The sequence below is a fragment of the Jaculus jaculus genome, chromosome 4 (assembly GCF_020740685.1).
Source record: "Jaculus jaculus isolate mJacJac1 chromosome 4, mJacJac1.mat.Y.cur, whole genome shotgun sequence".
Taxonomy (NCBI): Eukaryota; Metazoa; Chordata; class Mammalia; order Rodentia; family Dipodidae; genus Jaculus; species Jaculus jaculus.
In genome coordinates this window covers 160,236,634-160,252,267 of record NC_059105.1, presented here as the reverse complement: position 1 = coordinate 160,252,267, position 15,634 = coordinate 160,236,634, and the positions used below count along the sequence as shown (strand labels likewise).

Below are 15,634 nucleotides of genomic sequence, written 5' to 3'. Positions count from 1 at the left end.
CTGAGACGACATAGTGAATTCTACGTAAGCCTGGGCCAGAGCGAGACCCTACCTCGAAAAATAAAATTAACAAATAAATATAAAAGCATTGAAAATGAAGAATAAAAATGCTACTTACAATTTTCTGGTCATCTACATAGAATATCACATTGCACATAAAGGCTGACAACAGAGGTTGTTAGAACAAGAGCAATATATCAATAGCCACTACATTTGGGAACTATGATCTTAAAATATACATTTGCAATATTAAAAATCTATAGAGTAACTAGAAACGAATGTAATGAATATGTAGAATATCTTAATGAAAATTATAAACAATTACTGAAAACATTTGAAAAGGTGCAAATATATACAAAATATATTATATGCTTGAATAAGTACACTCAATGCCACTAAAGATGCTAATTATTCCTAAATTAATATATTCTATATATTGCTAGCCAAAATCTGATAAATTTTCTAATAATTTTACAAATTATTCCTAAAACTGAATACAAATTTCATATGGTTATGTAGCCGACACAATTTTGAAAAAGATGGAACTGGGGAAATTTTCTCTACCAGACTTCAAAACTAGAGAGCCTGCACAATGAAAGCAGTATGTTATTAGCACCTGGACAAACAGACAAGTGAAGCATAAAAGATTCTACAAGTACACACCCATGGAATAGAGACTTGAGATATAACAGAGGCGCATTATGATCCAGTGGCAGAACCAAAACTGTTTAGTAAGTGGTGTCAGGACAAATGGCTTTTCTTAGGCTAAAGGAAAAAGATGGAGAAGATAGCTTCTCTTTGTACTGCATGCAAAATAAATTCCAATGCTAAAAACAAAAGGTTCTGGTTTTTAGAAGAAAATATGGTGGAATGAGCGTACGGTCTTGTTATAGTTTGAATATGAAATGTCCACTAAAAGGTTTTTATGTTGGAACTTTAGTTAGCCATCTGCTGGTGTTATTGGGATATGACTGTGTTTTGATAGTGCTAACTTCATTAATGGATTATTCTAGTGATGTATTTAATGGACTAGGAAGTGAGCCTGGCTGTGGGAAATAGTTCCTTGAGGCCATGTTTTGAAGGCACTGTCATATCCCAGGTAAAATCCTTACTCTGTCTGTTCAATGTGCGTCATAACTACCACACAGCGAGCCCAGCTCTGCCGTGAGCCATGATAGTCTGCCTCCTCTAAAGCCCCCAAATAATGGTACAATAGTCCATAGACTGACAACTCTGAAATCATGACCTAAGCTAAATCTTCTTTCTTTTTAATTTTCAAAGTGATTACTAGTGTTTTTAAATTTATATTTATTTATTTATGAGAGAGAAAGAGATGGAGATAATGGGAATTCCAGGGCCTTCAGCCCCTGCAAACAAACTCCAGATGCATACGCATCTGGTCTATGTGGGTTCTGGGGAAAGGAACCTGGGTCCTTGGGCTTCACAAGCAAGTGCCTTATTCGTTAAGCTATGTCTCCAGCCCTTCTTTCTCTTTCAATTTTTTTTTTAAATTTTTTTTAAATTATTTATTTATTTATTTGAGAGCGACAGACACAGAGAGAAAGACAGATAGAGGGAGAGAGAGAGAATGGGCGCGCCAGGGCTTCCAGCCTCTGCAAACGAACTCCAGACGCGTGCGCCCCCTTGTGCATCTGGCTAACGTGGGTCCTGGGGAAGCGAGCCTCGAACCGGGATCCTTAGGCTTCACAGGCAAGCGCTTAACCGCTACGCCATCTCTCCAGCCCTCTTTCAATTTTTTTCTCTCAGGTATTTATCACAGAACAGAGAACTGACTAGTACAGATAATTAGTTCCAGGAGTGGGGTTGTTGCTATGACTTATTCTTGACTGCCAGAAGTCTGTGAAACTGATTTCCAGTGGGAAACTGGGAAAGTCTTGAGAAGTTGGCTAGAAAAGATTTAGAATGTTGTAGGCAGAGCTTCGTGGGTAATTTTGGTGGGAAATCAGAAGTTCACAATTGCTAATAGGCATGCAGACAAAAAAAAAAAAAGTTTCAGATGAAATAGAAACCGCTGTTGGTAATTGGACTATTGTCCATCTATGTTACATTCTAGCTGAGAACATCTCCATGCCCTGAGCATTGTGATAGGCTGGCTATAAAGGTGATGTACTAATTAACCTGGTGGAGGAAATGTCAAGGCGGTAGTGCATGCAGATTGTAACACGGGAATGCCTAACTGATTTTAGTCAAATTTGCAGTGAAAAACCAAGGCAATTAGAAAACCAGAAAGTTGTGAAAAACTTGCAGCTTGCCCAGAAAATAAGTGTGCTTAAAGGTGAGGCCAAGGAGGGCATGGATGTTAAAGGGATTAATGCAGTTATAATGAAGCCAAGTCCTTTGCACTACGATAATAGTACAGGAATGCCGGGAAAGTTAGCTTCCCATGGTTCATTTCACTTTCTCAGACACTTGCAGGCCACTACGGTCATGACCCAATTGGATCTGGCTGCTGCTTGATCTGTTCGCAGGCCTTGGAGTCACTGATGGGATTAGTGGTGTTGCAGAAAGCAAATGTACCCTGTCTTGAAGGCTTCTACCCATATTTCACAGGAAAGTCTGCAAGAGGATGTTATATACAGTACAGTCCCCTCAAGAAGTCCCTGAGAGAGGGCCATATATGTGAAAGTGAGAGTGAGGCCAAAGTGCACTGGAGAGCCCAGGATGTTGGAGATGCCAGGAACATGGACGGACCAGCAAAGAAAGATACAGTCAGCAGGTGGAGCCTGCCTAAGAGAACTGTGTAAGCTTCAGCGAGAGCTCACATCATGCTGCCATGTGCTCCGATTCTTAACATAGAACTGCATGATTTAATGTGTGCCCTGCTGGACTTTGGTCTCCTTTTGGACCCATTCTCCATTGTTGTTTTTTTTTTTTAATATTTATTTATTTATTTATTTATTTGAGAGCGGCAGACACAGAGAGAAAGACAGGTAGAGGGAGAGAGAGAGAATGGGCTTCCAGCCTCTGCAAACGAACTCCAGACGCGTGCGCCCCCTTGTGCATCTGGCTAACGTGGGACCTGGGGAACCGAGCCTTGAACCGGGGTCCTTAGGCTTCACAGGCAAGCGCTTAACCGCTAAGCCATCTCTCCAGCCCTCCGTTGTTGTTTTTCTACAGTTTCCTTTTGTTATCCGAATTTGTACTCTGTGCATCAGTGTATGTTGGGACTATATAATTTTCTTTTTCATTTTACAAGGGCTGAAAGCTAAGAATTTGTCTCAATTCTTAGCGGTGACTGTAAACTTGGGCTTTTGAGAAGTGATGGAACTACTAAGACTGTGGAAAGTCTTCCATGGGAATGCACAGAATACGTTCTGTATTATGAGATAAACATGAGCTTTTGGGGAGGGGGACAGTGTTTGAATATAAGGTGTCCCACCAATAAGATCATGTGTTCAAGGCTGTGTGGCTGCCCCCTTGTGAGGAGGTTGGACCATGAGGACACTAACTTCATCAGTGCATTAAAGCCATGGATGAGTTAAAGCTGAATGGGTTACTAGGAAGCAGAGTCACTGGGTATGGGACTTTGAAGGATACTCTCCTCTTGCTCTATCTACTTCCTGGCCACGCTTCCGCCACACTCTTAGAACCATGATATTCTACTTTGCCTCAGCTCCAAAACAAAAACCTCAGAAGCTGTTGTTCTTTTTCTCAGGGCTTTGCCATGGTGATGAAAGCTGGCTAGTACAATAATATTGTGTGTGTGTGTGTGTGTGTGTACATGCATGCGTTGCGTGTGTATGTAAGTGTGGCCATTCCCGTGCCACAGTGCACGTGTGGAGATCAGATGACAACTGTGGGCATTGGTATTGGTATTCACTTTCTGCCTTGTTGGAGGCAGGGTCTCTTGCTCACTGCTGCATGTGCCAAGCTAAGCTGGCCTGTGACCTTCCACAGAGCCCCCTGTCTCTGCCTCCCACTTCGCCATAGGAGCACTAGCATTACATCCAGCTTTTTTTTAAAAAAAATTGTGTATTTTATTTATTTATTTGAGAGCGACAGACAGAGAGAGAAAGAGGCAGATAAACAGAGAGAGAGGGAGAATGGGCGCGCCAGAGCTCCAGCCACTGCAAACGAACTCCAGACGCGTGCACCCCTTGTGCATCTGGCTAACGTGGGTCCTGGGGAATCGAGCCTTGAACCAGGGTCCTTAGGCTTCACAGGCAAGTGCTTAACCACTAAGCCATCCCTCCATCCCTGCATCCAGCTTTTTCAAGTCTCCACACTTGTGCAGCAAGTGCTTTGCCAACTGAGCCATCTCATCAGCCCCAAAGAATGACTTTTTTTTTTTTTCGTTTTTCAAGGTAGGGTCTCACTCTAGCTCAGGGTGAACTGGAATTCACTATGTAGTCTCAGAGTGGCCTTGAACTCATGGCAATCCTACCTCTGCCTCCTGAGTGCTGGGATTAAAGGTGTGCGCCACCACACCCAGCCCAAGAATGACATTTTAAATAGAAATAAAAATTACAAGCTGGGCATGGTGGCGCACGCCTTTAATCCCAGCACTCGGGAGACAGAGGTAGGAGGATCACCATGAGTTTGAGGCCCTGAGACTATATAGTGAGTTCCAGTTCAGACTGGGCTAGAGTGAGACCCTACCTTGAAAAAAAAAATTACAATTCATTAGGCAAGGCTGATCCATTAGATCCCTCCCTGTACACAGTAAGAAATACATATTTGTACACACACACACACATGCACGTGCACGTACACAAATACACACACATGTTCCTGGCAGATAGTTCCTAAAACCCTTGGAATCTCTGAAGTGATACGTGTGCTTTGTGAGCTAATGAAAAAAATTACAACAACAAAACAATATGAAAATCACTTTAAAAACTAGTTGGAGAACTGCGGAGATTGCTTAATGGTTCAGACACTTGCCTGGAAAGCCTAAGGACCCAGGTTTGATTCCCCAGTTCCCACATAAGCCAGGTATACAAGGTAGCACATGCATCTGGAGTTTGTTTGCACTGGCTAGAAGTCCTGGTGTGCCCATTTTCTCTTTTTCTTTCTCTCTCTCTCTGCCTCTTTCTTTCTCACATAAATCAATAAATTCATTAATTAAAAAAAAATTAGTTGGGGTTGGAGTGATGGCTTAGTGGTTAAGGCGTTTGCCTGCAAAGCCAAAGGACCCAGGTTCAATTAGCCAAATGCACAAGCGGGCGCATGCATCTGGAGTTCGTTTGCAGTGGCTGGAGGCCTTGGTGCGCCCATTCTCTCTCTCTTTCTTCCTCTTTCTCTGTCAAATAATTAAACAAATAGATAAATAAGTAAAAAAAAATATTAAAAAAAACTAGTTGGAGATAAGTAACCCAATGGTAAGACATATGAACAGGCAATTCACAAGAGACAATCTGACTCACTAGTAAATATATTACATGATGTTCAACTTGGAGACTGATCAGGATAATGAAAACCAAAAGCAGCAAATAATTTTTATATGCAACAAAATGGTTAAATTATAAAAATATGAACCAGCCAAGTGTTGGTAAAAATAAGAAAAGGATAAATCAGTTCCATTACTTTGGAGAAACCTTGTAAAACTGAAGATGTATATATCCTACCTAAGATTTTCTGCCTCTTTTTCTAGATCAGCACTCCATAGACGAGCTCATTCGTATATATGTATGTGTCTATATATACATATATATGTATATATATGTGTATATATATGTATATATATATATATATATGTATGTATGTATTGCAAAGCAATTCATGCAAAACCTAAACAACTTTTCACAAGAGAAGTAACACATAAATAGTTTAGTATTTATTCACGGAATGAGGAGATATGCAGCTGCTAAAATGAATCAAGAAGCTCTATAATATAGATGGATATTGAAAATATGATGCTTCGTGAATAAAGACGCTATCAAATTTTTTTGTTTATTATTTTTACTTATTTATTTGAGAGTGACAGACAGAGAGAGAAAGAGGCAGATAGAGAGAGAGAGAATGGGCACGCCAGGGCCTCCAGCCACTGCAGACGAACTCCAGATGCGTGCACCCCCTTGTACATCTGGCTAACGTGGGTCCTGGGGAATTGAGCCTTGGCAAGTGCTTAACCGCTAAGCCATCTCTCCAGCTCTAAAGACGCTATTAAGAAGCTGTAGTGTTACAGGCTGGAGGGATGACTTAGTAGTTAAGACACTTGCCTGCAAAGCCAAAGGACCCAGGTTTGATTCCCCAGGACTAACAAGGTGTCTTGTGCTTCTGGAATTCATTTGCAGTGGTTGGAGGACCTTGTGCACCATTCTCTCTATGTCTCTCTGTCTCTCGCTGTCTCAAGTAAATAACTAAAAATATTTTAAAAAGCTATAGTATTAGATGGAGATTTGGGAATTAATGGCTCTTGGAGGCAGTATATTGTTGGGGGCTGGCTTATGGGTGTTATAGCCAGTTTGCCCATGCCGGTGTTTGGCACACTCTCCTGTTGTTATTTTCCACCTGATGTTGGCCAGGGGGTGATGTCCACCCTCTGCCCATGCCATTGTTTTCCCTGCCATCATGGAGCTGCCCCATTGAGCTTGTAAACCAAAATAAACCTCATTCTCCCCCCCCCCCACAAAAAAGCTATAGTATTATATCAAATGTTAAGAAACAAGATAATATGTAGTTAATGGAAGATATATATCTGAATAGAAAAAAACATAAAAATATTCAGAGTTATCTGGGCTGTAGGTGCATCACTGTGAGTTCAAGGCCACCCTGAGATTATAGTGTGAATTCCAAGTCAGTCTGGGCTCGAGTGAGACCTTACCTCAAAACAAAACAAACAAACAAACAAAATTCAGAGGTACAAGATTCATGAAATCTAGAGTTCTGTCATTCCTGAAGAAGGAGAAGAGAGGAAATGTGTTGGAGGAGGCTTTAGTTGAAATTTCAGCAGTTTATTTTTTAAAAATATATGAAACAAATACACAAAATATATAAAATCAGTTAAATAGGTGGCATAAAATAGTTGGTATTTAACTATGTTATCTTATATGCTTTTATATGTTGTAGGGACATGCTGTAATTAATGATATTTTAACCAAAAAAGTGAATAAGTATAAAATCAATAGAGGGTCTACATTTCCATAGACATACTGTGTGACTTTGCTTAAGTCACTTTTGTCCAAGAATTTTTTTTTTTCAAGGTAGGGTCTCACTCTAGCTCAGGCTGACCTGGAATTCACTATGTAGTCTCAGGGTGGCCTCGAACTCATGGCGATCCTCCTACCTCTGCCTCCCGAGTGCTGGGGTTAAAGCTGTAGGCCGCTACGCCCGGCCAAGAATTTTTTTTAATATATTTTATTTATTTGAGAAAAAAAGAGAGGGAGAGAATGGGTGCACCAGGGCCTCCAGCCACTGCAAATGAACTCCAGATGCATGATACCCTGGTGCATCTGGCTTGCGTGGGTCATGGAGAATCGAACGGGGATCCTTTGGCTTTGTAGGCAAATGCCTTAACCGCTAAGCCATTTCTCCAGCCCCAGACCTTTTGTTTTGTTTGTTTGTTTTGTTTTTTTTTTCAAGGTAAGGTCTCACTCTACAAGAATGTTCTTTTGTTTTTTGTTTTTCAAGGTAGGATCTCACTATGGCCCAGGCTGACCTGGATTTCACTACATAGTCTCAGGGTGGCCTTGAACTCACAGCAATCCCCCTTCCTCTGCCTCCCAAGTGCTGGGCCTAAAGGTGTGAACCACCATGCCCAGCTTCCAAGAATGTTTCTATCTATCAAGTGAAGAACTGGGTACAGTACCCTCTTTAGCCTCTTTCACCTCTGGCATCCAATGGCTCAAAGTGGAGAAAGACTCACAGCAGGAAGATAGATCCCAGGGTCTCTGTGGGTGACCCACGTCAGAAACAGACTTGGGGCCCAGTCAGTCCTAAGGAGAGAAGTTGACTCCACGTTCTGCAAACATTAAAAACCTGACTTGTTTTACATTTTCTTTTTCTTTCTTTTTTTTTTTTTAGGGGGTTGGTTTCGAGGTAGGGTCTCATTCTAGCCCAGGCTGACCTGGAATTCACTATGGAGTCTCAGGGTGGCCTCGAACTCACCACGATCCTCCTACCTCTGCCTCCTGAGGGCTGGGATTAAAGGCGTGCGCCACCACGCCGGCATGTTTCACATTTTCATATGAGGACAGAGACCAGAAATGTGTTCCTAGGTGTTACAGTTTTAGTTATTAATCATCCCCTAGAAACCCATGCATTTAGTTAGAGGCTTGATTCCCCAGAGCACTGGTATAGGAGGTGGTGGAACCCGTAAGAGCTAGCACATAGGAGGACCCTGTATGTTTTTTCTTTCTCTTTCACTTCTCCACCATGAGGTGAGCCACTTTCTCCACCATGTGTTCATGCCGTGATGCCACCAAAGCCGGAAGCAACCAGCAGTCGGTCCTGACGGGAATTCACAAAAACTGTCAGCCAAGGGCTGGAGAGATGGCTTAGCGGTTAAACGCTTGCCTGTGAAACCTAAGGACCCCGGTTCGAGGCTCGGTTCCCCAGGTCCCACGTTAGCCAGATGCACAAGGGGGCGCACGCGTCTGGAGTTCGTTTGCAGTGGCTGGAGGCCCTGGCGCGCCCATTCTCTCTCTCTCCCTCTATCTGTCCTTCTCTCTGTGTCTGTTGCTCTCAAATAAATAAATAAAAAATTTAGAAAAAAAAAACACCTGTCAGCCAAAGTAAACTTTTCCATTAAAAAAATATTTTATTGAGTTATTTATTTGACAGAGAAAAAGAGATTGAGGGGGGGGGCAGGGAGAGAAAATGGGTTGCAGGGCCCCGGCCACTGCAAAGGAACTCCAGACTCATGTGCCACCTTGTGCATCTGGCTTACATAGGTCCTGGGGAATTGAACCTCGGCCCTTTGGCTTTGCAGGCAAGTGCCTTAACTGCTAAGCCATCCCTCCAGCCCAGCTTTTCCTATGTTTAAGTTGATTTCTCTCAGATGTTTGCTATGGTAAGGGCAATCTTCCTTAGCACACTAAGGCTGGACCACACACAAGAGTTCTGAGTCCTTGGATTGCGGACACAGAGGCAGAGAGCTTATGGGCTGCAATGCCTAGCTGTGACAACATGAAGTTCAAGAGAGAAACGAAAGGAGAGAGAGAGAAAACGGAAGCATGTCATTCCACTGACAGCTTCTCTCCTCTGCTCTTGACAATTCCCGCCCTTGACATTTCATCGCATTCTCTTCTGAACCAAAATGCAAGATGTGGTTAGTAGACATGAATTCCCCTTGTCGAATTATACTGCCATTCACTGAAACCAACCATGTATAGATTGGTTTGAATAGTTTCCTTTCCAGTATCCGTGAGCTCAACCCTGGAGCAAGAGATCAAAGGGGGTTTTTCCCCGCTGTTGTTTCTCAATCTGCTGAGACTCAGAGCTCCTCTGATAAGAATTTACTGTGGGGCTGGAGAGATGGCTTAGCGGTTAAGCGTTTGCCTGTGAAGCCTAAGGACCTCTGTTCGAGGCTGGATTCCCCAGGACCCACGTTAGCCAGATGCACAAGGGGGCGCACGCGTCTGGAGCTTGCTTGCAGGGGCTGGAGGCCCTGGCGCGTCCATTCTCTCTCTCTCTCTCTCTCTCTCTCTCTCTCTCTCTCTCTCTGTCACCCTCAAATAAGAATTTAAAAAATGTTCCCATTGCTTCTGGTGTGCAAGCAGAGTTGAGAACATCCCTAACAGGTGAGCAGAAGGAGAGAGAACACCCTGCATGTTTGTGAGCAAATAGAGCATTCCGTGGAGCACTTGCCAGCACATTTCTTATCTGAGTTCTCATTGGTAACAACTTTGCCACCTCCTATGCTGAAAGAAAAGGAGGATTTCTATTGCCAAATACTTTGCTGCTTTCTTGCTCCTCCACAGGACAAAAATAACATGCTCCTCGCATACCCAGACGGAAATGAATCTCAAGATGTTAGCATCACTCAGCTATGTAACCTGACACAACACCAGTCTCTCCAAATACTAGGTAGGTAGCTATCAGTGGTTTTCATGGGGCGGTGGGGAGTGGGGGAGTCACTGGACCAAATGATCGGGAAGGTCATTTCCAGAATTAGCACTCTATTGTTCTAAAGTGTTCAGGAACAGACTGATACCACCATCAACATTTACCACAAGCCATATGCTTTCAGGCCTGCTACTGAAGATTTCTGTGTTCAGCAGAGCTGGTATAGACTGGATGGTTATGTCTTCATAAAACCCGTATGTTGAAACCTGATCGCTGAGGTTATAGTATTGGGAGATGGGGTCTTTGGGAAGTGATTGAGTAGTGAAGATGAGGCCCTTACAAATGGGCTTTAAAGAGAGACCCCAGAGAATTACTTTTCTCTTTCTGCCAGGCAAGGACTCAGCAGAAAGATGGTTGTCTCCGGACCATCACACAAGGCCTCACTAGATGCTTAATCTGCTAGCACCTTGACTTTGGGTTGCCCAGCCTTCAGAACTGTGAGCAATAAACTTTCTGTAAGCCTGTTTTAGAGCACTTTTTTTTTTCTTGAGAATAGCCCAGTCTATGATATCAATCCTATTCTAAATCAGATATTACAAACTGATCAATTTCAAGCGAAATCCAGAACACAACCAAATTTTGGTTATGCCCAATAGTGCTTCATTGTTTCCTCAATATTTTTTTTCTTCTAATGTTGCATTTATTTATTTATTACAGAGAGAGAGAGACGGAGAATGGGCATGCTAGGGCCACTAGCCACTGCAAATGCAGGCCAGACACATGCACCACCTTGTGCATCTGGCTGACGTGGGTCCTGGCAAATCAAACCTGGGTCCTTAGGCTTCGCAGGCAAATGCCTTAACTGCTAAACCATCTCTCCAGCCTATCCTCAATATCTTTTCATGAGTTTTGAAAGTTGAGATAAACGACAATTCTTTTTTTTTTTTTTTTTTGGTTTTTCGAGGTAGGGTCTCACTCTGGCTCAGGCTGACCTGGAATTTACTATGTAATCTCAGGGTGGCCTCGAACTCTTGGCGATACTCCTACCTCTGCCTCCCGAGTGCTGGGATTAAAGGCATGCGCCACCACGCCCGGCTCAAACGACAATTCTTATTATACACGAATCAAAGACGTGTGGCTCGTGAACTGCCCTAGTGTGGAAACACCTTTGCAACCACCACTGGATGAAGGATGTCGGACAGGATTACCTTTCCAGAAGCTCCTCCTCCCTCTCCCTCAAAGGTAACTACCCTCTGACGTCTAACGTTATAAATTGGTTTTGCCTCTTACCACTTATGTAAAAATTAATGCAGCCCACACTTTTGGTATATCTCTTTGCTCTATTATATGTTAATGAGATTCATCTGTCTTTTGTGTGTATAGTTTATTTTCATTTCTGAGTAGCAATTCATTTTATTAGCATAGACTAACTTTCTATATCCATGCTATAATTGACAAACATTTAATTTCTTTCTACCATTTGGCAGTTATGAATGATGCCAAACATTCTTGTAGGGTTTTTTTTTTTTTTTTTCGGTCATTTTTGCTTCTGTAGCTCAGGGTAAAATTGTTGAGTCACAGGGTGTGTGTGATGGTTTATGTGTCTATAAATTCTTCAACCATCTTTGATTCAAGAAAAAAAAAAAGCAGGCTAAACCCAGAACCCTCATTGTGAGCTCTGCTTGATGAATCACTTCTAATAAGCAGAATAGCAGAAGTCAGTGTATTATGACTATACTACATCAAAAAGGTACTCTAGGGCTGGAGAGATGGCTTAGCGGTTAAGCGCTTGCCTGTGAAGCCTAAGGACCCCGGTTCGAGGCTCAGTTCCCCAGGTTCCACGTTAGCCAGATGCACAAGGGGCGCACATGTCTGGAGTTCGTTTGCAGAGGCTGGAAGCCCTGGCGCGCCCATTCTCTCTCTCTCTCTCTGTCTTTCTCTCTGTGTCTGTTGCTCTCAAATAAATAAATAAATTTTACAAAAAAGGCACTCTAGCTTCCCCAAGCAAGCCAGTTGTTATGTCACAAAACACTCATGCCATTCTATGGAGAGTCAAATGTGGGAAACCCAGCCCATCTGCTTGTTGCCTGAGTGAGAGTCATTTTGAAAGCGCATGACCTTGCTGCGGTCAAGTCTTCAGGAGAGACCCTAAGCCAGAGACCTTAAAGTCAAGATGCTCCCAAGTCCCTGACACACAGAATCTGTGAGAAAATATGTTTATTGTCTTCAATCACTAAGTCATGGGTAGTTCATTAGCCAGCAACGGATAACCAATGTAGCATGCATGTGTTCCACCGTAATGGAAATACCGTAGACTTTCCCTAAACCAGCTGTGTTTGAGATCTTTTTTTGCTTGTTTGTTCCGAATACGTAACAAGATTTGGAATCAACAGAAACTTCAATTATAGCTCTGCTGGGTAGGTGAGTGGCTTGCACTGTGGTTTAATTTGTATTTCCTTGATTAATCTTGAAGCTGAGAAGCTGAGTGCTTTTTCATGTGGCAATTGGAGTACTGAAGTTTTAGATAATCTGCTTGAAGCATTGGTGAAATCTTATTTTTTCTATTTGGTTTTATTTTCCTTGTTAACATGTGTAGGAATTTCTAACATATCACACAGTCCTTGTTATGCTAAGATAATCTCCCATGTTTCACTTGTGATCTTGCTCTTGCTGATATTGATTGATGAAGTGATTTTTTAAAAAATATTTTTTTGTCATTTTTATTTATTTATTTGAGAGTGACAGACAGAGAAAGAGGCAGATAGAGAGAGGGAGAGAGGGAATGGGCGTGCCAGGGCCTCCAGCCACTGCAAACAAACTCCAGATGCATGCGCCCCCTTGTGCATCTGGCTAACATGGGTCCTGGGGAGTCGAGCCTCAAACCGAGGTTGTTAGGCTTCACAGGCAAGCACCTAACCACTAAGCCATCTCTCTAGCCCTGAAGTGATGTTTTTATGATTATTTTAGTTAACAGTTAACATTATATTTTTGTGTTTGTATGAACAGGGTATTTTGTATCTTGACCTTATATATAGAAACCTCTTGTGTCTGGACTATTTTTTATTTATTTATTTATTTATTTATTTATTTATTTATTTATTTGAGAGCGACAGACACAGAGAGAAAGCCAGATAGAGGGAGAGAGAGAGAATGGGCACGCCAGGGCTTCCAGCCTCTGGACTATTTTTTATCACTGTTTAGGAGTTATATATGGAAAATTACAGAGATAATCCTGGGTTTACCTCATAGAACTAGAGAGCTAGAAAGAGTTATCCCTTATATAATGTTGGACAAAATTCAAACTAATGATTTTTGAACTGTTAAGAGAATTGAGGTCATAGGGCAAAAACATTATCAAAAATCTGGGAAGATATGAGCTCATACATGGAAAACTTGGAACAAATTCCTCCAGATGTCATCCAATCCAGAAATAAATATCAACTAGAAATTTTTAAAAATATTTATTTATTTATTTATTTGAGAGAGAGAAAGAGAGAGAGAAGGGGTGTGCCAGGGCATCCAGCCACTACAAACAAACTTCAGCCACATGCGCCACCTTGTGCATCTGGCTTATGTGGGCCCTGGGGAATCGAACCTGGGTCCTTTGGCTTTGAAGGCAAGTACCTTACCTACTAAGCTATCTCTCCAGCCCTCAATTAGAAATTTTTAATAAACTGTTAAAGATTGAGTATAGGCTTATGTGATAGAGTGAAGTCCTTGTGGGTTCATGCCATCTTGCAGGGTTTTACTTTGTAAGACTCCTAGCGGAAGCTCATAAGGAACATGGAAGGAATCCTGAGAAAGTTTTTTTTTTTCTTTTTCCACCAGCCAGAAAATCTTCCTGGAAGAGGAGAACAGCAGCTACCCATGCCATTTAACCCAGACTCACCTACCTTGCTTCCCTCCACATCAGAACGCTGCCTCCGCAAGGACAGTGAACAATATTTACATTTTCACGGCACTTTGGAAAGCCACTGCTACTGGAGGGAAGAAAATGAGTAAAGTGTTTATCCTTGGAAGAAAGGGAAGAATAAATTCTAGGCTAAAGGTAGGGGAGGAGCAGAAACACAAATGGAGGTGGCCAATAAGAAGGGTCACAGTGTCTGATTTAAGTAGAAACCTAGGGCTGGAAAATGGCTCAGTGGTTAAAGGCACTTGCTTGCAAAGCCTGAAGGCCCGGGTTGATTCCCCAGTAACCATGTTAAGCCAAATGCACACAGTGAAACATGCATCTGGAATTCATTTACAGCAGCAGGAGGCCCTGGCCTGCCCATACTTTCTCTCTATCACACACACACACACACACACACAAATAAATAAATAAATAGAAATATATTAAAAAGTCAGTTTTGGGGCGGAAGAGTTTATTTCAGCTTACACTTTGAGGTCACTGCACACTGTGGTGGGGTAGGCGTGGTGGCAAGAGCTTGGAGCAGCTGGTCACATTCAGTGTACAGAGGAGGAAGCAGAGTAATGACTATTGCTGCTTAACTGCTCCTTTTCATGTGGCCATATCCCAGGGTGCCACTCACAGTTAAGGTGGACTTTCCCACCTTAAATTAGCCTACTCTATATAATCTCTCACAGGTCCTGTCAAGTTGACAATCAATATAAACCATCACAAAAATTCTACAAGATACGAGGGAATAGACGATTCAACAAAGCCAAGGCAAATTTCAGCAAAGAGATAGAAATGATTTAAAAAAAAAATGACTGATGGGCTGGAGAGATGGCTTAGCGGTTAAGCGCTTGCCTGTGAAGCCTAAGGACCCCGGTTCGAGGCTCGGTTCCCCAGGTCCCATGTTAGCCAGATGCACAAGGGGGCGCACGCGTCTGGAGTTCGTTTGCAGAGGCTGGAAGCCCTGGCGCGCCCATTCTCTCTCTCTCCCTCTATCTGTCTTTCTCTCTCTGTCTGTCGCTTTCAAATAAAAAAAAAAATGACTGAAATCTTAGAGCCCATGTAAAATATAACTTAATTCCTTGCAAGCTTTACTGCTTAGCCATGCAGACCAAATATGCCAACTGATGCAACGGTGGCATGTCTACTATGGGCGTAGCCAAAATGCTGACAGGATTTGAGGCCCAATCCATGGGAAGGAATTCCTGCCTTGTACTGAAAACCTAATCAAAAGCCTATGGCTTGAGCTGGGTGTGGTGGCGCACACCTTTGATCCCAGCACTTGAGAGGCAGAGGTAGGAGGATCACCATGAGTTCGAGGCCACTCTGAGACTCCATAGTGAATTCCAGATCAGCCAGGGCTACAGTGAGATCCTACCTTGAAAAAAAAGAAAAGAAAAGAAAGAAAAAAGGGGCGGAGGGAAAGCCTATGGCTGAGGAGGGCATAAGCCTTAGGTCATATGCTCGACTAAGTGCATTTATTACACCCATCAAACTGATCTCCAAATACTTATGTTTATGCTCATATATTAATGCTACTCTCAGTTTTGGCTAGAGAAGCTTCTCTTCAGATGGAGGTGACCACTAAGGACACTCAAAACTCAACAAAGTGCCGAGAAGTGACAGGGGAGTGTTCAGTACTAGGTGAGGCATCTCTATCACACCCTCCAAGCTTCAGGAGCCACTGCGGAAAAGATGGTAGAAAAAAATGTAAGAGCCAAAAGTAGGGGAGGAGTGCTTGGTAATACGGTCTCCCAAACACAAAGT

General features: G+C 42.6%; 1 protein-coding gene across 1 annotated transcript in view; it reads left to right on the top strand.

The window, feature by feature from the left end:
• LOC123460275 overlaps window positions 1-14,201 on the top strand; it is a 56,303-nt gene extending 42,102 nt beyond the window's left edge. The window contains exons 3-5 of the mRNA XM_045148415.1: window positions 9,885-9,990; window positions 10,986-11,211; window positions 13,802-14,201. Coding sequence (XP_045004350.1) covers window positions 9,885-9,990; window positions 10,986-11,211; window positions 13,802-13,847 — 378 coding nt within the window. The 3' untranslated portion in view covers window positions 13,848-14,201. The remainder of the gene's footprint in view (window positions 1-9,884; window positions 9,991-10,985; window positions 11,212-13,801) is intronic.
• Window positions 14,202-15,634: the final 1,433 nt, after the last annotated feature.